We start from the raw sequence: 21521 nt of genomic DNA, 5'->3' as shown, positions 1-21521 counted from the left end.
GTGTCTCCGACCAATTTAGATCAAATTGGTGACTTATCAATTTTGTGATAATTTCAATCAATTGTTTGATGTCCTCCAACTTTAACTGCCAAATACAAATGTACTTTTCTGAATGATTTTGGTCCTAGTCTTCACTGACTGCTTGTGAACGTCCACTGCTCTTTGTGTGAAAAGCTTTGCACAAATATTCAACAGAAGTATATATTTTTTTGCATAAGAATAGACTTATTTAAAAAAGGGGAAATTTATTAGTGACACGTTCCAAAAATACATTTTCTACAATGTAGGTCGGTAACATAACAGAGTGGGAGGGGGGGTACATACAGGTATCGGTACAATCAATGGAATGTGATAACATAACCAACAGGCATAAATTAATCTCTCGTCACCTCACGAACTAGTAAAAAAAGTGTAGAAAACTAAAACAACAAAGAAAATTCAACTAAATCAGCGCAGCCTCAGTATGTCAGTTAGTCCCTACTAGCAGGCCTGTGAATAGAAGGAATACAATAGGGAAAGGGGGATACCTAGTCAGTTGTATAACTGAAATGTGTCTTCCGCATTTAACCCAACCCCTCTGAATCAGAGAGGTGCGCGGGGCTGCCTTAAATCAACACTAAGAACCTAGGTTCCCTCCTGGAATCTTCTAGATAGAACAACACGCTATAGTGAAGAAAAGTTCAGTCCTTTTGGGTTTTATACAGTAAATCATCATCATGTATCACCACGGTAACCCGTACAAAACATAACAGACGCTACGACTACTATACTGCTGCCTGCCGCTGCCCTCATTCTGACCACCACCGCCTCACAGCTTTAGTTTTTTCCTGCGGCCTCCTCGCGGGTCTGGGGTCCCTTCTCCCTTACGCTTCTGAGCCTGAGGAAGTGTGGGGTGAAGAGGAAGACAGAAACGGAGCGTCAGCTCAAATGATCATAAAAATAATACAATAACGTCTGCTTACAATGATATATTGGTTTAGACAAGACTATATAGTGGAAAAGAACATTGTGTGATATTGTTAGTGTCGTGTGTGTCTTCCTGCACAGTGATAGAGGACTGCATGACCAGAGAATTCAGTGATGGGCAGGAAGTGGAGCGTTGTGATCTTACAGAAGACTGACTCCGTGGTCCTTTCTTCTTCTTCTCTGCCTTCTCCCTCTCCTCCAGCTCCATGTTCTCTCGTTCAATCAGGGTGATCAGGGTGTTGCATCGCCTCTGGAGCTCCTACACACACAAGTATACAACCACAACATGTGTAATGTTTTGAATGAATGGTTATCATGTTACTGAAGAAGTAAAGACACATCTCCATCTACAGGTTGTACTCTATTGATTCTACAACAAAGTTGTACTTAATTCCACTGTCGGCCCGGGGCCACTCCACTCACCATGGCGGTCCTGGACTTGAGGAACCAGTCGAAGCGAAACTGGGGCGAGTTGCGGATGCACTGGCGCAGCTCGTCGTAGACCGACTCCTTTTCGAAGCCCAACTTGTGCAGCATGCAAATGAGGAAGCGGTCCTCCTCCTCCGTGTAGTTCTTCCCCTTGTTGGTGCCGTACGAGATCCTCAACTGGTGGAACGGCGCCTTGTAGCGACCAATCTACAACGAGGGAGAGAAAAGATGTCCTTCAGGGTGTATGGTAAGCCTCTGGTAGACATGATCAGACACCAGCTCCAGACACATACCTTCATAAGGGTTGGGAGGGCCCAGACACATACCTTCATAAGGGTTGGGAGTGGCCCAGACACATACCTTCATAAGGGTTGGGAGGGCCCAGACACATACCTTCATAAGGGTTGGGAGTGGCCCAGACACATACCTTCATAAGGGTTGGGAGGGCCCAGACACATACCTTCATAAGGGTTGGGAGGGCCCAGACACATACCTTCATAAGGGTTGGGAGTGGCCAGACACATACCTTCATAAGGGTTGGGAGGGCCCAGACACATACCTTCATAAGGGTTGGGAGGGCCCAGACACATACCTTCATAAGGGTTGGGAGTGGCCAGAGGTTTTCACAACTGTATCGATCATCTGATCAAAATAAAAAATTTCTTGGCTCCCCAATGTTGTTCTTGTTAACGATGACCTCACTGAAATGGCTTACCTTTGTGTCCAGTGCTTTCTTGATGCTGATCCTCCTCTGGATGCGGGCCTCTCCCCTCTCGATCTGAGCCATGATCTTCTCAATGTCCTGCAGCTCGTTGCAACGCTCCCAGAACACAGCTGTGTGTGTACACACACACACACACGTTTAGATCATAATACTCTAGATCTCGGTCATACACTTGGGAGTAATGTCCACTAGCTATATAAGAAGTAGATTCAGATACATTTCTGCAATTTGAAAAGAAAAATAAGGAAAATGTTTTTTTTTCTTCTTCTTACCGGAATATTCCATGACTTCCTCTGGGGTTTTGCCCTCCACCTCTCTGGCGATGTTCTCGATGTCGTCTCTCCCCCACTTCTCATTGGCTTTGATGAACTGGTTAAAGTCACGCTTGTTCCAGATGGTGAAGCCCTGTGGAGAGATCGATGACAGTTTGTAACGACACAAGCCACAAATGCTAACATTTTTCTCTAGTTTGTAGTTGAAGCCATTAAAGAGTATCTCAACTGAACTACATGTAGTTCTATAAATATGACATGGCACTATGATGAATGTCTAGTGTTTAAGTTGGAGGTCTTGTTTCAGCCAATTACCTGCGAGAGGAGGTTCTCCTTCTCCTCCAGCTCCTCCTCTGATAGGCCTTCGGCCTCGTCAATCTTGGCCTGCTCCTCCTTCTGGTGCTGGGCCGAGTTGGGCAGTTCTGGGTTACGAGGAACCTGGAGAGATAATGGATAACACATATACACTTAAACTCTCAACAGATACATCCCATTCTAAACCAAACCGACTGTGTTGGTTTGAAACTGCACAGAGGAGATCCAAAATGTCCGCCGTCTGATGGAACATTATCACACTGATGGCGTCATAATTGACCAGAGAGGAGGCTGAGGGGAGGATGGCTCAAACACATATACACCATTCCAGCCATTAGTATGAGCCCGTCATTCGATTTTAAGTGGCACCTGCCATCACTGACACTAGTAACAGTACATGTTGTATACCTTGTAGCCGATAGTCTTCCTGTAGAATAGGATCTCTTTCTCCAGCAGTTCAAACAGCCTTGGGGGGAAGAACTGGAAGTCCTGCACATTGGGCTGCTTAGGTGGACGAGGAGCCTGGAAGAGGAGAACAGCAGTTTTAGTCGGGGAGAAAGATGGTCTGGAAGAGGAGAACAGGAGTTTTAGTCATGGAGAAAGATGGTCTGGAAGAGGAGAACAGCAGTTTTAGTCATGGAGAAAGATGGTCTGGAAGAGGAGAACAGGAGTTTTAGTCATGGAGAAAGATGGTCTGGAAGAGGAGAACAGCAGTTTTAGTCATGGAGAAAGATGGTCTGGAAGAGGAGAACAGCAGTTTAAGTCATGGAGAAAGATGGTCTGGAAGAGGAGAACAGCAGTTTTAGTCATGGAGAAAGATGCTCTGGATGAGGAGAACAGCAGTTTTAGTCATGGAGAAAGATGGTCTGGAAGAGGAGAACAGCAGTTTTAGTCATGGAGAAAGATGGTCTGGAAGAGGAGAACAGCAGTTTTAGTCATGGAGAAAGATGGTCTGGAAGAGGAGAACAGCAGTTTTAGTCATGGAGAAAGATGGTCTGGAAGAGGAGAACAGCAGTTTTAGTCATGGAGAAAGATGGTCTGGAAGAGGAGAACAGGAGTTTTAGTCATGGAGAAAGATGGTCTGGAAGAGGAGAACAGCAGTTTTAGTCATGGAGAAAGATGGTCTGGAAGAGGAGAACAGCAGTTTTAGTCATGGAGAAAGATGGTCTGGAAGAGGAGAACAGCAGTTTTAGTCATGGAGAAAGATGGTCTGGAAGAGGAGAACAGGAGTTTTAGTCATGGAGAAAGATGGTCTGGAAGAGGAGAACAGGAGTTTTAGTCATGGAGAAAGATGGTCTGATTCATTCCACACAGCTATTCCCAGTGGCGTGCGTATACATAGCCAGAGGCCGGCGGTAGCGAGGCTTACCTTGGGTGCTTTGGGCTCGCTGACACGCAGGGCCTCTCTGAAGTAGGCATCCACTGCGTAGTTGGCCTTCCTCTCTCTCTTGGGTGGCTCGATCCAGTTGGTGACCACCTTCTTCTTCTCCCTGTAGTCCTCTCCTTCGAAGGTGTACACACTGTTGTCGGACTCCATGGTGAAGTTCCTCAGGGAGCTCTCGCCCATGGTGTTCATCTTCTCCTTCAACTCCATGGTCTGTCAGATACAAACACACAGCAAAGCGTTAGCATCTAGCTACACATTGCTAATGTGTTTGGCCTCTAGATACTGCCATTTCAACCCACATATAGCAATGCTAATGCTATCACATATTATATAAATGATCTGAGTGCAGATAAACACTAATGCTAGGCCCAATGCTAGCGCTAGGCCCTTGTCCGTCTGTGTTTTGACCTTCTTCTCGCCTCGCTCCAGGATCTCGTCGATGTCATCGTCGGTGATGTCGCTCTCCTTGGAGGCGAAGACGTGCGTGGCGCCGTGCCGGATGATAGACAGCATCTCGTCCTTCCCCAGCTTGTTGGCATTGGGATCCACTAGCCTTCCTGTAGAACAGACAGAGTAGACACAGACAAGTCAGCCAGTTGCATTACCAAGGCATTGACTTCAATAGTGTAGGTTTGAAACTGGGAAGAGGAGATCCAAAATGGCCACCGGTGCAGTACCTTGCTGGATGACGATGGAGTCCAGTTGGAGCTTCATCTCGGCTCGCTCCACGATCCTCTCCTCTACTGTGTTTTCCGTGATGAAACGGAACACGCGCACCTGCTTCTTTTGACCAATCCTGTGAGCTCGGTCCTGAGAAGAAATGTTAAATGAACCAATCAGGTAAGTGTCTAACAGTTACCAGGTAGAAGCATCTTGATCAATTAAGTTACTGAGAGATTCTATTGAATGTAAGCTCACTTGTTGTGATATGATTCAAACTAGGGGGAATTGAACATGTTAAATCTGTAGGGCAAATTCTAATTAAAGTAATAGTAAAATGTCATATAAAAGACTGATTAATTAGTCCACGAACGTGTGTGCATGAGAGGTACTGACCATGGCCTGTAGGTCGACCTGAGGGTTCCAGTCTGAGTCGTAGAGGATGACCACGTCAGCTGTGGCCAGGTTAATACCCAGCCCTCCGGCCCTGGTGCTCAACATGAAGATGAACTTAGGGCTGTCCTCCTCATTGTATGCGTTGATGGAGATCTAGAGGAACATGGGAAATGAAGTGTGTTCAAACTGCGACAAGTTAAATTGTTTGAATTTACAAGCCATTTATTAGCCTGGTCCCAGATCTGCGTGTGCTGCCCTGCCAACTACTATGGTCAATGTCACACCAAGGCAGCACAAACAGATCTGGGACCAGGGTAATAAGCCAGTGCTGTTAATGAGATCCAGGAGTGGGAGTCATAGTCGTACCTGTCTCTCCTCGTGGGGCGTCTGTCCGTCCAGGCGACAGTAGCCGAAGTTGCGCCACATGCAGTAGTCCTCCAAGATGTCCAGCATCCTGGTCATCTGGCTGAAGATCAGCACACGGGAGCCTGGGAGAGGGAGGGGAGTTCAAAATGGCCACCAATCAATCATCCACCAAGCCTACACTGCTGCAACTTTAACATAGTAGTTTGAATAACAAAAAGTCTGAAATAGCCTTTACACAACACCGTCCCCATATCAACCTTAAAGTTGAAAGGGCCACAGGGCCATCAAACAGGCCATAAAAACACCCATTTTGTAACCGGTCTTAGAGGGGAGCCTTTCGTCCACCCACCCTGAGCCTTCATCTTGGGCAGCAGCTTGTCAAGGACGGCCATCTTGCCGCTGTTGACGGCCAGGTGCAAGTCGGTGGTGTAAGGCGGGCCGGGCTCGGCCCCGTCAAACAGGTACGGGTGGTTGCAGCACTTCCTCAGCTGCATCAAGACGTTGAGCAGGCGCATCTTGTCCATCTTCCCTGCAGAGTTCAGGATGTCTATGTCCTTCATCAGGATCTTGGTGTACCTGAGGAGAGACGGGACACTGTTTTCAAATACACATTATAGTGCACGGGGCTGAAGAATTTGTTTGGCAGGGAAAGGGCATACGTTGACTGTGTGTGGGCTACTCACCATTCTCTCTGCATCTTACTCAGCCCCACGTACATCTTGATCTCTTTCTTAGGCAGCAGAGACTTCTCCACCTCATTTTTGATACGACGCAGAAGGAAAGGACGCAGTACCTACACACACGTACCCAGAGAGAGAACAACCAATGAAAGGTAAGGGAAGGCCCCATAACACTATTTGATAAAAACCTACATGGATACATGTTTAGTTCATTAGGATTCCCATTAGCTGTTGAACATGCAGCAGATACTCTTCCTGGATCCACAAAAACAGTTCTAGACAAGAACAACACAAGATGTTACTACATTAAAATTGAAAGTAATACATTGTCAAGGCACCAAGAGACAAAAATACCATTTACTCACTATTCATATATACACAGTACACATTCATACAGTACAGTTAAATGTAAGGAAGTGTTTCAGATACTTACAGTGTGAAGACGTTCCACCAACTTCTGATCCCCCAGGCAGTTGTTGGTGTCAAACCATGAGTCAAAGTCCTTCGAGAGAAAAACAAAAAGTTAAATCAATCCATATTTTCGGGGCCCTTTAAATAAGTGAAAAATAGAGAATATTGTTATTTTCACTAAGTGTTATTAAGCCTAAATTCCTAAACTGTAGTATTAATGGAGGGCAATTGTCTGTGTGTTCAACAATTTGTTCCCCCCGGGTACATTAAAGTTCATCCTGTTTTATCTGCCTCTTACCTCTGAGGAGTTGAAGACGTCTGGCAGCAGGAAGTTGAGCAGGGCCCAGAGCTCGTGGAGGTTGTTCTGCAGCGGGGTGCCGGTTAGCAGCAGACGGTTGGTGGTCTTGAATTCACGCACTATCTCTGACAGCTACAGCGCAAACATACACGGGTCAGACAAACCATCTAAGAGTCTTTTGTGAGTTGAGCCCATTGACGTTTCGTTAGTGTATATACACATTTGAAATCACATATTTACATTTAATCAAATATGTATACAGTGTGTGTCAACTTTAGAAGCTCCCGAACCTTTGACTTCTCGTTCTTGATCCTGTGGGCCTCGTCGATGACCAGGTACCTCCAGTTAAACTTCTTGAACACGGCCTTCTCTATGATGAGCATCTCGTAAGAGGTGACACACACATCCCACTCCCCTGGCAGCAGCACATCTCTGATCAGGGCATTCTGGGGGGGGGGGGGGGGGGGTACAGGGTTATCGGTGGGGCACAAGACCAAAGCCCCAGCAACATCACCAGTCTAACTTCTGTAGTGCTGTAGTACAAGTTATTGAAAAATGACTAACTTGCATTGGATTGCATTATGCATAACATCCATTAGTCGTCTTATGTTGCAGGAAATCTACGTGTTACGCTTTCAGTTGCAGACGGAGAGAGAGAGATTAACGGACTATTTCCATGACAACATTTCTTCCCATATGGAACATTGGAAAACACATAAGCCTCAACACTGTCCCACAGTCACCACCCAATGCTTTCCAGCTGATCTACCGCAATCAACATGCCCTGTTCATTTTACATCAGAGAATTCATGTGGTCTGCTGCTGCTCATAGCTCACCCTCTGCTCTCGGTCTCCGATGAGGCAGACTGCTTTGAGGGAGGGGACCCAACGTTTGAACTCGTTCATCCAGTTGTACAAAGTGGACTTGGGCACCAGCACCATGTGGGGCCCAGGGATGCTCCTGTAGTGCTTCATGTACCCCAGCAGAGAGATGGTCTGCAGGGTCTTACCCAAACCCTGAAGGACAACAGGCAAGGTGAGAGTATATATAAAAATAAAACACAATCATTTGAATACCGATTTTTAGCATGAATGGGTATTTGGATGCTGTTACTGCTGTAGTCCAGGAGTAATCTTCATGAGTCACACACACACCAAGAGATATGCATGTAGAACCACCGGAATACCAAAATATTTTTCACTTTAGTTTGAAACAAGAACCTACCATTTCATCAGCAAGGATCCCGTTGATTCCGTTCTCGTACAGAGAGATGAGCCAGTTCAGACCACGGACCTGGTAGTCTCTCATTGTACCCCCTTTTACAACTGTTGGGAGATAGATACAGCACAACATACTCAGTACTGCACAAGTTTGACATACTTCCCATTCAGATATGGACTATAGTAGTCCCGGTCAGAACTTTGCTACATTAAAGATGCACTACGCAGAAGCCATTTCCTGTTTGCTAAAATTCTAATAGTTCACCTAATTTCAGTCAGTGACAAAACAAGCAAGTTTAGTGTAGAGAATCTTTGTACCATCTAAACCATTGTGAAATGTATTTTCCATAACTAAAACATTTTGTATTTTCAGCTGGTGTACAAAACCGAAAGTAAAAGATGCTAAACTTAACCACGGATAGCATAGAAAATGAGAACCTAGAACAGATATACTGCATCTTAGACTTGCTTTCAATGAGAAGGACAGATCTATAACACACATTTCTATGAGAATTTGGTCAGGTCGCCCAAGACGTTATATATTGTAGCTCTAATGAGTAAAACCATGCGACTGCTTACAGGAGGGAGATTCGTCGAAGCGGGTGCAGACGTTGGTTGTCTTGCTGCTTTCGCTCAGCAGCTCTTCATCCTCTTCCTGCTCTGTGCGACGATGACGGTTACTGTCAAAGAGAGAAAGGGGTACCCGCAATTCATCAGAGACAGCATATCAAATGCCCCACACGTACACCCAATGTACTCCCACGGAAGACTGACGAATCATCGGGTCAAGTTGTTCTGCGTGTTGTGATGTATACTCACTCCCCGACCGAGAGGAGATTCTGTTTCTCGTCCTTCTTGACACGAGGGCGCCCTGGCTTCATCTTGAGCGGGGAGGTGGGGGTCTTCTGGGCCGCGGGTTGGATGAAATGGGCAAACACCTCTGTCTGCTTCAGTAGGTACTCAAATCTGTTGGTCCGGTCTGATGCCTACACACAGAAAAGCAGTGAAACTTTGTGAGCAACAAATGACATATTAAAACTGTAAATGAACATCTAGCAGTGTGCCATTACCACTTTCTCCTCATAGGCTGGCGCTGTAGATGAAGAGGGGTCCTCATCTTGGGCATCCTGTCCGGCTTCAGAAGACTCCTCCTTGCTGGCCTCTGACGCATCATCCCTTTCCTGGAAAAGAGGAATGCAACGCCACTTTCAAAACAACTGGGAACTCAGAAATCTCAGACTTCTGACCCAAGTGCCTTCAAGATCGGGGAACTCAAAAAAAAGAAGAAAAAAACATTTCCGACTGGGAAAAATATTTTGAATTCCAAGTTGGAAACTCGGGCATCTTTCTAGGGCAGTTTTCCCCAACCCTGGTCCTCGAGTACCCCCAACAGTACAACTTTTTATTGTAACCCTGGACAAGCATACCTGGTTCGACTTGTCAACAAGCCCTAAATGAGTTGGACGGGGTGTGTTTGTCAAGGGGCTACAACAACGAATCTGTTGGGGGTACACGAGGACCAGGTTCGGGAAAAACTGCTCTAGAGCTCCGACTTCCCAACCTGAAGATCACTGACGTCACGATTTGACTGGGACTTCCCAGTTGTCTTAATGTGAGATAAGCTGCACAAGTATACAGAGGATCGAATGCAGCGTCAAACAGATGTAAACAACTGCTACAATTTTATAGAAACCCTTGATGCGTATTCAAATCAAGTGTATTAGATGTAACGTTAGCTAGCATAGTTAGATGAGTGTTTATTAAACAGGCTAGCTGATAGCTCTCTACTATACAGTACTGCGAGACACACTCTCCGGGAAGATGGGTCGGAGCTGGTGATTAACGTTAGCTAACGACGCTAATGCTAGCTAGCTAAACAACTCGAGCTAGCAAAGACAAAGTTTGAGATGGCTCGCGTTGGAAGTGACAAAGGACATATGGTTGATTTTAGCATAATCTAAAAGTTGTTGAGCCATTTTTTCTAATGATGGGCTCAGAATTTGTATTATTATTATTTTGTTCAGGCTCACCTCCACTCCTCCGGTTTCTTCAAGTTCAACTGCTCGCTCTTCCCGCAGCTCCACGCCGTTTCCAGTCTCGGACATTGCTACCGAATTTCTTCCTCGACTTAAATCGATCGTCTGTTTATTCGATTACTTCGTCCGCCTATAAATGGCAGATATGGTTTTCAAAAACTTTATTTCAGAAAATACGCTGCTATAGTCCTACTGTTTATTATGAAAGAGACTGGCTGGCTACAAGTGATTCATTCGCTAGCTTCCTTTCCCCGCTACCCGCGTTCTCAAAGGTTCCGCTTTGTCTCGCGAGACTTTCGTAGCGTGGCTGCGTGTTTTCCCCCCGAAATGCAAAATCTGCGCACATTTACAAGTTATAAACCATCTGCTACATCTACCAGTCTAAATGCTATGCCTATCCAATGGCTATGAGCTCAGTTAGTGCGTAAAAGAAGTCCGTGGAATAATACATTTAGTTTTAAGTCATTACAAACCATTGTCAGTATGTTTATATTTGTATTTAAACAAACCTGTAATTCACAAAAAGTTTATATATTTGATTTTATAGTCGCCATTTTCGTTCTTTATTAAACAGGCAATGAGATCGTCAGCAGCAGAAGACTCCTAGAAAAATTCGTGGTCCATCGGAATGACGTTTCTGCAGGGCTTTTAAATTAGCTTTAAAAATATTATTTTATAATGTCAAAATAAGAAAATGAATGAGCTGTTAACCGGCGACTAATGTCAACTGGCATTTTATTATATTTTCATCGGATGATGGTGTTATGAATTATATTGGTACGTGATGTTTGGGAAAATACATTTCTGCTAGCTAAGTTAGTGACATCTCCGGCCTGCTTTGTTGCAATACCATACACAGCTAACGTCATGCTAGCTAGTTTGTTAAAGAACGTTAACTAGCTAAATTACGAAACACAGTTTGTTATCCACACCTGTTTTATTTGTGCATCAATGCCTTTAATCTCAGTTAATTTGAATTCGATAACATGCCGATTGTGGGTACTGTAACTAGCTCAATGTGTTAACTTGTTTAGCTAGCTAAGTTAGCTAGCTTTGTGATGATAAGGCAAAGCATGATGCTGTGTTTTTGTTTACCTGTGGCTAGCTTCATAGCCGTGTAATATTGCTATGCTTATACAACTTTGCAGCAATGGTAAAAACGATTACAGTTTGTTATTTACAAGTTGTTGACCGAATCATACGTCTATCTAGCTAGCTGTGGTGGACATGCCATGAAGAAATGGAAAGCTAGCCAGAATAAGTAACTGGTCACTAATGGTGGTTGATGTCCTGCTCGCTCTCGTCTTTAGGTGTGGACTGCTCCCTGATCTTTCCCCTCACAGCTATATAGATCGCCTGCCATCATGGATAAGATTCTAGAGGCGCTGGTTAGCTCCTCTCACTCAGTCTCAGTGAAGAAGGCCATTGTGAAGAAAGTAGTCGAAGCCGCAGAGAAAGAGGTCACGGTGGAGCAATGTCAGGCCCTGTACACCCTCACCACTCGCCTCATCTTCTTGGGTGAAGACTCATTCCAGAAACAGGTGGGCTTCCAGGTGCTGGAGGCCTATGCCCGCTACCACCGTGCTGATTTTGAGCTCTTCTTCAGCAAAGACTTTGTCCTGGGCCTGTTACAGCAGGGCTACGGCCCCCTGGACCGCAAGGACCCGGCCGTGGTTGACTACATCCATGGCTGCCTGCGGCTGCTGATCAGCTGTCCCTCGGTGCTGGATATCTTCTCTATCATCCAGACAGAAATCCTAAGGATGGTGTGTGAACGGCCTGAGCCAGCCCTGTGCGCCCGTCTCGCCACCATGCTCTCAGACTTCATACAGTGCATCCCCCGGGAGAAGATGGCCATTTTGTTCTGCCAGCAGTTGGTGAGGACCATTGGGTACTTCCACTGTCCTGCCAGCCAGGAGCGGGAGCTGAGGGAGTACGTGGACCAGGTGACCAAGGTCAGCACGTTGCTGCAGAACATCTGGAAGGCGGAGCCGGTCACACTGCTGCCATCTCTGCAGGAGGTGTTCGCTATAATCTCCTCCACTGGTGAGACTGACGGAGGGAGCACCACACACAGTCACAGATGAGCACAAACGCACAACTTGCACTGTATGTGTCTATGCATCAATGTCCCATACAAGTTGGGGCGGCAGGTAGCCTAGTGGTTAGAGCTTTGGGCCAGTAACTGAAAGGTTGCTACATCGAATCCCTGAACTGACAAGGTAGAAATCTGTGGTTCTGCCCCTGAACAAGGCAGTTAACCCACTGTTCCCAGGTAGGCCGTCATTGTAAATAAGAATTTGCTCTTAACTGACTTGCCTAGTTAAATAAATAAAGTTTTATAAATAATTTGTGCAAAATGAGCAGTTTCAAATACAATATCAGAAGTAAAGTACACTATATTATTTTCTAATGCAGCCACTAATTTACCTCCACCTTCGCCCACCTGTGGAAAAACTAGGAATGTCAGGCTTGTTAGCACATGCTTGAGACTTGGAACAGTAACTTCTTTGTCATTTTAATGATCCAGGGTGGTGGAGAGTTCATGCACTGCTCAATATCAGACTTGAATTGGGTCACTTGGTTAGGGTAGAGGTTGTAAACAAGACATTTGAATACAATTGGGGCATATTTCATAAGCTGTGACCCCCCCCCCCCCCCCAAAAAAAGAACATCAGTCAATTATACTCAAGTTTTTTTTGTGTTCTGCACAGACCCCTCCTTCGACCCCTCCATTGCCCTAGCCAGCCTGGTCCAGCACATACCTCTCCAGATGATCACAGTTCTCATCAAGAGCCTTACCACCGACCAGAACGTCAAAGACACCAGCATGACTCAAGCACTCTGCAGGTCACTGGGTGCCTTTTACTGTGTTTTTTCATTAGCTAAACTGAATAAATGAATCCGTTGTATTTGCAGTGTGTATACTAGATGGGATGTAGTGATTTAATAGCGCTTTTCTGCCCTTATTTACCGTTCTCTCCATCTCTCTCTCTCTTTCCTTCCTCAGGATGATTGACTGGTTGTCTTGGCCTCTAGCCCACCATGTGGAGATGTGGGTCATTGCCCTGCTGAAGGGGCTGGCTGCGGTGCAGAAGTTCACCATCCTCATAGATGTCACCCTACTTAAGATTGAACTGGTGGGTAGTGTACTGACCACTATTACCTCAGCAGGGTGTGTCAATGCACCAATGAGCTAAGATGGTAGTTACACATGGTAATAGCAAATACAGTACTCTATATGAAGATGGGCAGAAACTGCTTCTCCAATAGAAATCCCTGATGACGCTGTAGGTGATGTCTTGGCGACGTTGGCTAGCTAAGCCCATGCTCAGAAACATGTCATCGTGTCGAACAGTCGTCTAGGCACTCCTTCGATATAAAGTAGTATTTGACAAAAATGTAAACGTGTCAGTTTGTCACTTTCACAAGGTTGGAGTAATAACATGTTCAACAACTGGTTGGAATCTAGGCTGTGACTTTAGATTTTGAGACAAGTCACAACTAAGGAACAATTTTTCACTTCTCTCATTGACTCACAAACCCCGGCCTGATCTGTTTCGCAAGCGTTCCCGGAAGTCTTGCGATGTTGCGCCTCTGGGTTTAGAAACTCTGTGGTGATGGCATCTATAACTACAGAGTAACTTCAGTTAGAACTGATGAATAGATGATCACATGAACGAAAATGTGTTCCTGTAGTTTGGTCATTATGGTGTCCAGCTGTATCACTTCTGAATTGTGTGTTTCTGTGTCAGTGTGTGTACAATACATATGCTATATGTTTTATCTTTGTGTGTAGGTGTTCAACCGTCTGTGGTACCCCATCGTGCGACAGGGGGCCCTAGTGGTTCTCTCCCATATGCTGCTGAGTTTCCAACACTCTCCTGAGGCCTTCCACTTGGTAAGAAACACACAATACAACTCGTTCTATTGCGCACCGCATGTCTTTCCCTCCCTCATTCCCCCTATTTAACTGAAATACCTTCAGGCTCCATTAAACTCCATTTCCCAGATGCACTCTCCTCTCAGCAGGGCTCTTCCACTAATGAGGTGTAAAGTGTTTAAAGCACCAAGATGGTCCTTTAGTTGACTGGTGGTGGTTTCATCTGCCATGATTGTCAATTCATTTTAAAAGGTTGATTACATTTATGTCAGTGTGACCCCCCCCCCCCCCCCCCCCCATGACAAAAAGGGAGGTTTAATGTAGCATGTGAAGGTTGATGTTTTTACCAGTCACTACATCAGTGTGTTTAGTGCTATTCTACTGCTATATGCAGTGCCTAGTTTCCTACACTGCACCTTTCCACCTTGTAACAGATTAGAACAGATGTGATGTGCACATGACCAAGAACATCATGTGTACCAGCACTGACTTTGCTGATGAGGATAAATTGATGTACCACGACTGTGATATGTTGGTTGTCTCACCTAGCTAACTGTACGTCTGCTAAACGACTTTACTGTAAATGTTTGTCTACAATACGTTCATTCAATGTGTTTTCCCCAGGTCGTGCCACACATAGTGGACCTGGTTCAGAGTCTGAAGCAGGACGGCCTGCCCACCAGTAAGGCTTTCCTGCTGCACTTCACAGAGCTCGTCCACTGTATGATGTACCAGTACTCTGGCTTCCCTGACCTCTACGACGACATCCTGGAGGCCATCAAAGTAAGACACCTTGACAATGAGTGACCACATGAGTGTTGCCCTTTTTTTTTATGTATCAAACGTTTACTGTCCTTATATTATGATCCGCCTGACATTGGGGGGGGGGGGGTTACGTTATTTATGTGACCAACTGAGTGTTTGTGGCGTCGTGAATAATGTCATTATTGAAGGATGGACCTTCAAAATTCGGACAGTGTACAATACTATGCAGCTCGTGTAGTAAATGTGGTGTATGTAGTGTCTGAAAGCTGTCTCCCTCCCCTCTAGGAGCTACCTGGGCCCGGTGAGGAGAAGATCAAGCTGGTTCTGAACCAAAGTGCCTGGACGTCCCAGTCCAACTCGTTTGCATCAGGCCTGCTGAGGCTGCCGGGCAAGTCTGAGACGGGCAAGACTGGCCTCATCAACCTGGGAAACACCTGCTACATGAACAGTATCATACAGACACTCTTCTCAGCCACAGAGTGAGTAGTGGATTTAGTACACACACAACTTGTGTACTAAACACGTTGCATTTATATTGAGTTGACCGCATAGTTAACAAAGCTGTCTATATACATTCTGACTTGAATCCTCTCACAATATAATTATATAATGCTGCAATATTTATGTAGGAAGTTCTTATGAAATGCTCTGCACAAACCTTTCTATGGTCCTGTCCCAGTTTCAGGAGGCTTGTCTTATCGTTACGTCTGAATGATGCCACTGCCAACACACTGATGAAGAAACTGCAGCTCCTCTTCACCTTCCTCTCACACACCCAGGTTTGTCTCCCGCTGCTGTTAGTGGCCATCGGGTTTTTCAATGGAAATGACTATGGATCCATCCCTGACGTTTCACTTGGTGTGTGTATTCGGTGAGTGGTCATTCAGTTTGTGTGTCTCTCCTGCAGAGGGCAGCGTACGCCCCCAGAGTCTTCTTTGAGGCGTCTCGGCCCCCCTGGTTCAATGCAGGATCCCAGCAGGACTGTTCTGAGTACCTCCGCTTCCTCCTGGACAGGTAGTACACCATCTAGTAGACTGCTAGAGCACCCTACAGCTCCTTCCTCCTGGACAGGTAGTACACCATCTAGTAGACTGCTAGAGCACCCTACCGCTCCTTCCTCCTGGACAGGTAGTACACCATCTAGTAGACTGCTAGAGCACCCTACAGCTCCTTCCTCCTGGACAGGTAGTACATCATCTAGTAGACTGCTGGAGCACCCTACAGCTCCTTCCTCCTGGACAGGTAGTACACCATCTAGTAGACTGCTGGAGCACCCTACAACTCTTTCCTCCTGGACAGGTAGTACACCATCTAGTAGACTGCTGGAGCACCCTACAGCTCCTTCCTCCTGGACAGGTAGTACACCATCTAGTAGACTGCTGGAGCACCCTACAGCTCCTTCCTCCTGGACAGGTAGTACACCATCTAGTAGACTGCTGGAGCACCCTACAACTCTTTCCTCCTGGACAGGTAGTACACCATCTAGTAGACTGCTGGAGCACCCTACAGCTCCTAAAACTTGTATGACTCCAGGTATAGATGGAAAGAATGTATGTATAAATCTAGTGTTTTGAGAGAAGGATTTAAAGATTTCATGTTCACTCGAATGGGTGTTATTGAAAAGGACAGCTCCGTTTATTATGCTGTTACATTCATTTGCATGTTGTATTTTTGGTTGAACTTTCTCTTGTCTCCTTGTGTTCTGTTGCCAAGATTACACGAAGAGGAGAAAACCATCCAGGTTCTCATGTCAGCCAAGCCAAATGTTGTCTCCCCTGGCAACGGACCGAGCAACGACACCGGAGGTGAAACCTCTGCGGAGGATGCCGGAGTGTCACCCGTGGCCCCTGTGGAGGGGAAGTCTGAGGTTAATGACGAGAGGACGCTCATTGAGAGGATGTTTGGAGGCAGGCTGAGCACGGGTATCCGCTGTATGACATGCAACAGCGTCTCGGAGAAAGAAGAACCTTTCACTGACCTATCCCTGGCCTTCTGTCCCTCCACCACCTCCAGCCCTCTTCAGACCGAGGGCCCCTCAGAGGAACCCCGGGGCCCCTGCCAGGGGGCTGTCAACGGGGGCAGCGAGGCTCCCGAAATAGGCCCTTCTCCCAAACCCGTCACGGCCTCCACCACTGGCGTCCATTTTGTTCCAGGGTCCAGCGAGCCACCGCTGTCTGTTCCTGACCTCGTGGACTACTTCCTGGCGCCAGAGATCCTGGACAAGGAGAACGCCTACTTCTGCCAGAAGTGTGGCTCGCTGCAGCGGGCAGAGCGGGGGATGAGGGTGGTGGCGGCGCCCGAGTACCTCATCCTCACGCTGCTGAGGTTCTCCTACGACGCCAAGTGCCACGTGCGCCGCAAGATTCTGGACAACGTCACCATCCCGCCGCTCATGAGACTGCCCGTGCACGCCCCTCCACCCAAACACTCTTCGTTCTCTACCTTGCCACCATCCTCTCCACTCCAAGTGGACTCACCCGAGAGCAGCGAAAACCTGGCCAAGAAACTGAAGCCGTCGCAGAGAGAGGAGGAGGAGGAGACTGGGCTAGAGGGCGATAACGGGATGGCAGGAGGAGAAAGTGAGGTAGGGGTGTGGCCGGCGGCCCGGTTCGTTCCCTACGTCCTCAGCTCTGTAGTGATGCATTCTGGGATGTCGTCGGAGAGTGGCCATTACTACTCCTACGGCCGCAACCTCAATGGGGCCGACGGAGCCCAACACCACCTAGCCAATCCCCTCGCCCTGGGGGAGGATCCTGGCAACGGGCAGACTGAGCCCATCGCACTCACTTGCTCTGGGGCGACTCATCCCAAACAGGAAGTGGAAGAGGTGTGCGGAGGCCAGGCGGCCGGGGATTGGCTGCTGTTCAACGACAGCAGGGTAACGTTCACTTCGTTGGGGTCGGTTCAGAACGTCACCAACCGTTTCCCCAAGGACACGGCCTACGTGCTGATCTACCGGAAACAGGATGTTACGGGGGGGCAAAACAGTACCGGGGGAGTGACGGCCAATGGCATGAGACTGGGCTCTGAACCTCCGCTGCAGAAAGAACTGATGGACGCCGTCACCAAGGACAACAAGCTCTTTTTACAGGTGAGAGAAGGGGGTGTGAGGAGTTACAGTATAGTGAATGAGGCGTTTTCTGTTTGCTCGTGTTTATCCAAGGGCTCTACTCAATTTCATTTACAGTATGTTCATTTTTGGTTTGAAACCTTAAGGAAATCGTCTCTTTAGTTATCAGAGCAATTTTTTGTTTCATCGAATACTCTTAAATTGGTGACGTGTAAGCAGCCTCTTCCATTGGCTTTACAAGTAGGACAAGCCTCACCTTTGACCCCCACCCTCTTAACCACGAGGGCAACAACTCATATTATAATAATCTACTTTCATCTCTCTCTCAATGACCAGTTTTAGATAACAGAGTAGCAGAAGGGTGAAAATCCGATTCGCTCCAACCAATTATCTCTACATAAAAAGCCCTCCTGTGTCGGCGCCTGTCATTTCTGTCACTAAATACAGGCCAAGGAGGGGTGACGCAGCCATTAGCATAACCGTTTAGTGTGATCCTGACCTAAATGATGCATCAGGCTATGCTAATGTATTGGCCCAGGGAAGTGGACTGTGTTCACTTATGATCACGCAAGCCTCCAATAACCTTCCTCTAATTGCTTGATTAGCATGGGACGCTGAGGTGCATGCGTGTTTACATTTTAGTCATTTTGCTCTTCTCCTGAGCAACTTACAATTAATGCATTCATCTTAAGATAGCTAGGTGAGACAACATATCATAATCGTATCACTACATTTTCCCTCAACAAAGTAGTACTCCGCAGGGGTGCAACTTTCACTGGGGATGGGGGGGGGGGGCATGCATGAAATTGCATTTTTATCCCCCCCCCCCAGTTTTATCATTGGAATGTGATACAAAACAAGGCAACAGTGTGCTTTAGGACCATGCGGTCCTGTTTGGCGTGTTTACCTGACTGGATAATTTTTTTATTTTTTTTTTGATGCCCCCCCCACTTCTAAAACCAAAGTTTCGCCCCTGGTTATCAGTGATTGTGGGGAAAATAGGTGTTTTTTTGTGGGGATGGCATCGGAATGTCAGACACGTTTCCATATTCTTCAGGGTATTTCTGGTAATGTCACGCTTTGCTCTTCTCTTTTGGACTTGTTTTTGGAATTTGTCCTTTCAATTTGTGCCCATGTTCAACATTTAACAGGACCCTGTTTTCCATGTATCCATTGATGGGATTAAAGTAGTTCTGAACAAGCTTTGATCAAAACATGTTGCAAGTATTCAGAAAGCAAACCATACACATGTTACACATTTCCCTTGTGCTTTCAAGATGCAATTAGTCAAGTGAAATTTCATGAGTCGTTAATCTCTCAAAAAAACAAGACTTCAACCACACATTTGCAGTAACCACAAGAGGACAGCAGAGCTGCATTTTCTTGCTCAGACAGAATACCCAAACTCCTGGGTCATGTTCATTAGGACAGGTAACATTTTAAACCGTTCTGCATTGGAAAATTAAACTCCAGGTAGTCCCTGCCTGTTTCTATTTTTTTCCATTTGGTCCCTAATGAACGACCCTCTGAACAGTGTTTAATGGTCCCGAACTCTTTTGTCCAATAGGAACAGGAGTTGAACGCGCGGACCCGAGCTCTCCAGGCGGCCTCTGCCTCCTGCTCGTTCAGGCCCAATGGACCAGACGACAACGAACCCCCGGGCAGCTGTGGTCCCTCGGGGGGAGGAGGAGGTGGGGGGTTCAACACTGTCAACAGACTGGTCTTCTGATGGAGGAGGGACTGGGAAGAATGAGTGAGAGACAAGTAAATATAGCACTGAAAGACCACTGGACTCCAAATATGAGAGACATGCACAGAGAAGTCTGGTTGGCTACTCATCCAGTGGAAGGTGAAGCACATATGAACGTAAAGAGAGAGAGCGCTGAATATCTTGGAGGGAGCACTTGAATACAAGGCATAATGTACACGCCCACATGGACTTAAATCCAACACACAATACTGAAGTCAACACTGGACTCAACCTTACAGTGAGGGTCTTACCTCTCATGTCTGGCTCTGTCGTTTTATTATCGTCCATAACTCACAACTTTCTGCCTCGGGACAAGCTGGACCTCATAACCTTCTCTGGTTTGCATGCATTTCTCTTTTTCTTTTTCAAGCGGTGGGTTTGATTTTTGATAAGGAGATTCATTGATGTGTACTTGTCATAAGACATTTTTCATATGCAATAAAATGTACAGGTATGGGTGTGAAAGTATATTCAATAAACATGGAATATGATCAACTAATGCCATGAATACTGTATACACAAAGTTTTAGATGCGATTCATCTTTTAATACAAAATGTGTGTGTTAATTGCATGCTGAACGTTTGACAACTTTCTTAAGGTGGGGTTCTGGTTCCTAACATTGACTCTTATAATTAAGTTATTCATTCAGGGATACTTTTATTTTGTTGCAGATTTTGTGCCTTTTGTTAGATATTATTAAACCTGAATTTACAAAAAGTTTGACTGGAAAGACACAAACCTCAGCCTTGCTGTACAGTGTTTTAAAGTTATGTACAATACATGATTTCCCCCAATATTAAAGACGAAAGGGTCTTGTTTGTGTCTGCCTGCTCTGTCCACCTAGCGCTACCCACAAGCCCCCCTGGTGAGTTTTACACCTTCACGTTTCACATTCTCCCACAAGTGTCATTTCGATGCTCTTGTATTATTGGCTTCTCTGAACACACTGCAGTAGCTAGCTATCGGCCGTATGAATGCATGGCTGTGTTCAGCTTCATGTGTTGTCAGTGCCCAGTCTGCCCACACACAATCAATGCCTCCTACCTTTTGTCTTATTCAACATTAAAATATTGTAGGTTGGGGTTGCTATGTGTATTGTTTATCTTTTCATGGCATTCCTCCGCTGTAGTCATACTGAACATTACATGTACTGGCTATGGTTCTTAGGTTTCCAATTGGACACTTGATGTTTGAGTGAATGTTAAGACTGGTTTTGAGGCACTGTTAATGATTGAATGTCCAGACATTTACCTTTGGGCGGTGTTCCCATTTAATGAAGTATGTTGCTGTGATACAGATGAACGGCATGCTAAGTTGCGGTAACATTTCCTCTGCCAGTGTGGATGTGATTTCTTCAGAGAACCTAGAGGGGTTGGGTTAAATGCGGAAGACACGTTTCAGTTGAATGCATTCAGTTTTGTAGCTACCTAGGTATCCCCTTTCACTAGATCAAAGACGGAGCAGAGTGGCTTTGAAGCTGTAGCCAAGACCGCCTGCTTCAGGTGTGGTGCGTTTATCACTGCTGTGGCGTCTCAATGTTTCTCATGCACAGTCCCGGCATAAGGTCAATTACCGGTGCTCTTCTAAGCCCATAGGTGAATATGTTTGAGTAAGACTGAAGGAGTGTCCAGGGAGAAGGAAATAAATCCATCCTCCTTGACAATCTTGTATAATACCACGGGTCGTGTTCATTAGCCACCAAACGGAGGAAAACATCCTGAAATGGGGAGGTACTATCTGAAAATGTCTTTTTTTTGTTTTACGTTGCACCACATTTTGAAATGTTTTGTTACGGTGTGTCCTAATGAACATGACCCAGTAGAGAGATTATAAGAGTAACAGAAGGGAGAGTTCACGGTGATGTCAGACAGACCTCCCATGGGAAAGCCTC

At 46.1% G+C, this 21521-nt stretch overlaps 2 protein-coding genes across 2 annotated transcripts; one reads left to right on the top strand and one right to left on the bottom strand.

Moving 5' to 3' along the window:
* Nucleotides 1-225: 225 nt before the first annotated feature.
* On the bottom strand, nt 226-10456 carry LOC110498644 (SWI/SNF-related matrix-associated actin-dependent regulator of chromatin subfamily A member 5). Its single transcript, XM_036954240.1, has 23 exons — nt 10156-10456; nt 9196-9306; nt 8945-9111; nt 8705-8805; nt 8130-8230; nt 7742-7921; nt 7195-7350; nt 6905-7036; nt 6629-6697; nt 6199-6308; nt 5865-6091; nt 5516-5637; nt 5150-5302; nt 4771-4903; nt 4502-4650; nt 4076-4303; nt 3115-3228; nt 2707-2829; nt 2392-2524; nt 2111-2229; nt 1390-1602; nt 1112-1225; nt 226-877 (listed from the first exon to the last, which is right to left on the bottom strand). Exons 1-23 carry the CDS (start codon nt 10228-10230, stop codon nt 809-811), a joined length of 3099 nt encoding a protein of 1032 aa, XP_036810135.1. The 5' UTR covers nt 10231-10456; the 3' UTR covers nt 226-808.
* A 94-nt stretch (nt 10457-10550) lies between these two features.
* LOC110497360 (ubiquitin carboxyl-terminal hydrolase 38) lies at nt 10551-20443 on the top strand. Its single transcript, XM_021573425.2, has 11 exons — nt 10551-10938; nt 11472-12207; nt 12876-13011; nt 13172-13301; nt 13961-14062; nt 14669-14827; nt 15095-15288; nt 15489-15588; nt 15717-15823; nt 16523-17900; nt 19447-20443. The coding sequence occupies exons 2-11, from the start codon at nt 11526-11528 to the stop codon at nt 19606-19608; spliced, it is 3150 nt and encodes a 1049-aa protein (XP_021429100.2). The 5' UTR covers nt 10551-10938; nt 11472-11525; the 3' UTR covers nt 19609-20443.
* The last annotated feature ends 1078 nt before the right edge of the window (nt 20444-21521 follow it).

This window comes from Oncorhynchus mykiss, chromosome 19, assembly GCF_013265735.2.
Source record: "Oncorhynchus mykiss isolate Arlee chromosome 19, USDA_OmykA_1.1, whole genome shotgun sequence".
NCBI lineage: Eukaryota > Metazoa > Chordata > Actinopteri > Salmoniformes > Salmonidae > Oncorhynchus > Oncorhynchus mykiss.
This window is presented reverse-complemented; position numbering and strand designations above follow the sequence as displayed.

Bases quoted from the DNA above. Each gene is read 5' to 3' on its own strand.
- LOC110497360 (XM_021573425.2), top strand. From the start codon at position 11,526: ATGGATAAGATTCTAGAGGCGCTGGTTAGCTCCTCTCACTCAGTCTCA. The intron at 15,289-15,488 runs GTGAGTAGTGGA...GTCCTGTCCCAG, and splicing joins ACACTCTTCTCAGCCACAGA to TTTCAGGAGGCTTGTCTTAT. The intron at 15,824-16,522 runs GTAGTACACCAT...TCTGTTGCCAAG, and splicing joins CTCCGCTTCCTCCTGGACAG to ATTACACGAAGAGGAGAAAA.
- LOC110498644 (XM_036954240.1), bottom strand. From the start codon at position 10,230: ATGTCCGAGACTGGAAACGGCGTGGAGCTGCGGGAAGAGCGAGCAGTT. The intron at 7,351-7,741 runs GTGAGCTATGAG...CCCCCCCCCCAG, and splicing joins TCGGAGACCGAGAGCAGAGG to AATGCCCTGATCAGAGATGT. The intron at 5,638-5,864 runs GTGGGTGGACGA...TCCCTCTCCCAG, and splicing joins GCCCAAGATGAAGGCTCAGG to GCTCCCGTGTGCTGATCTTC.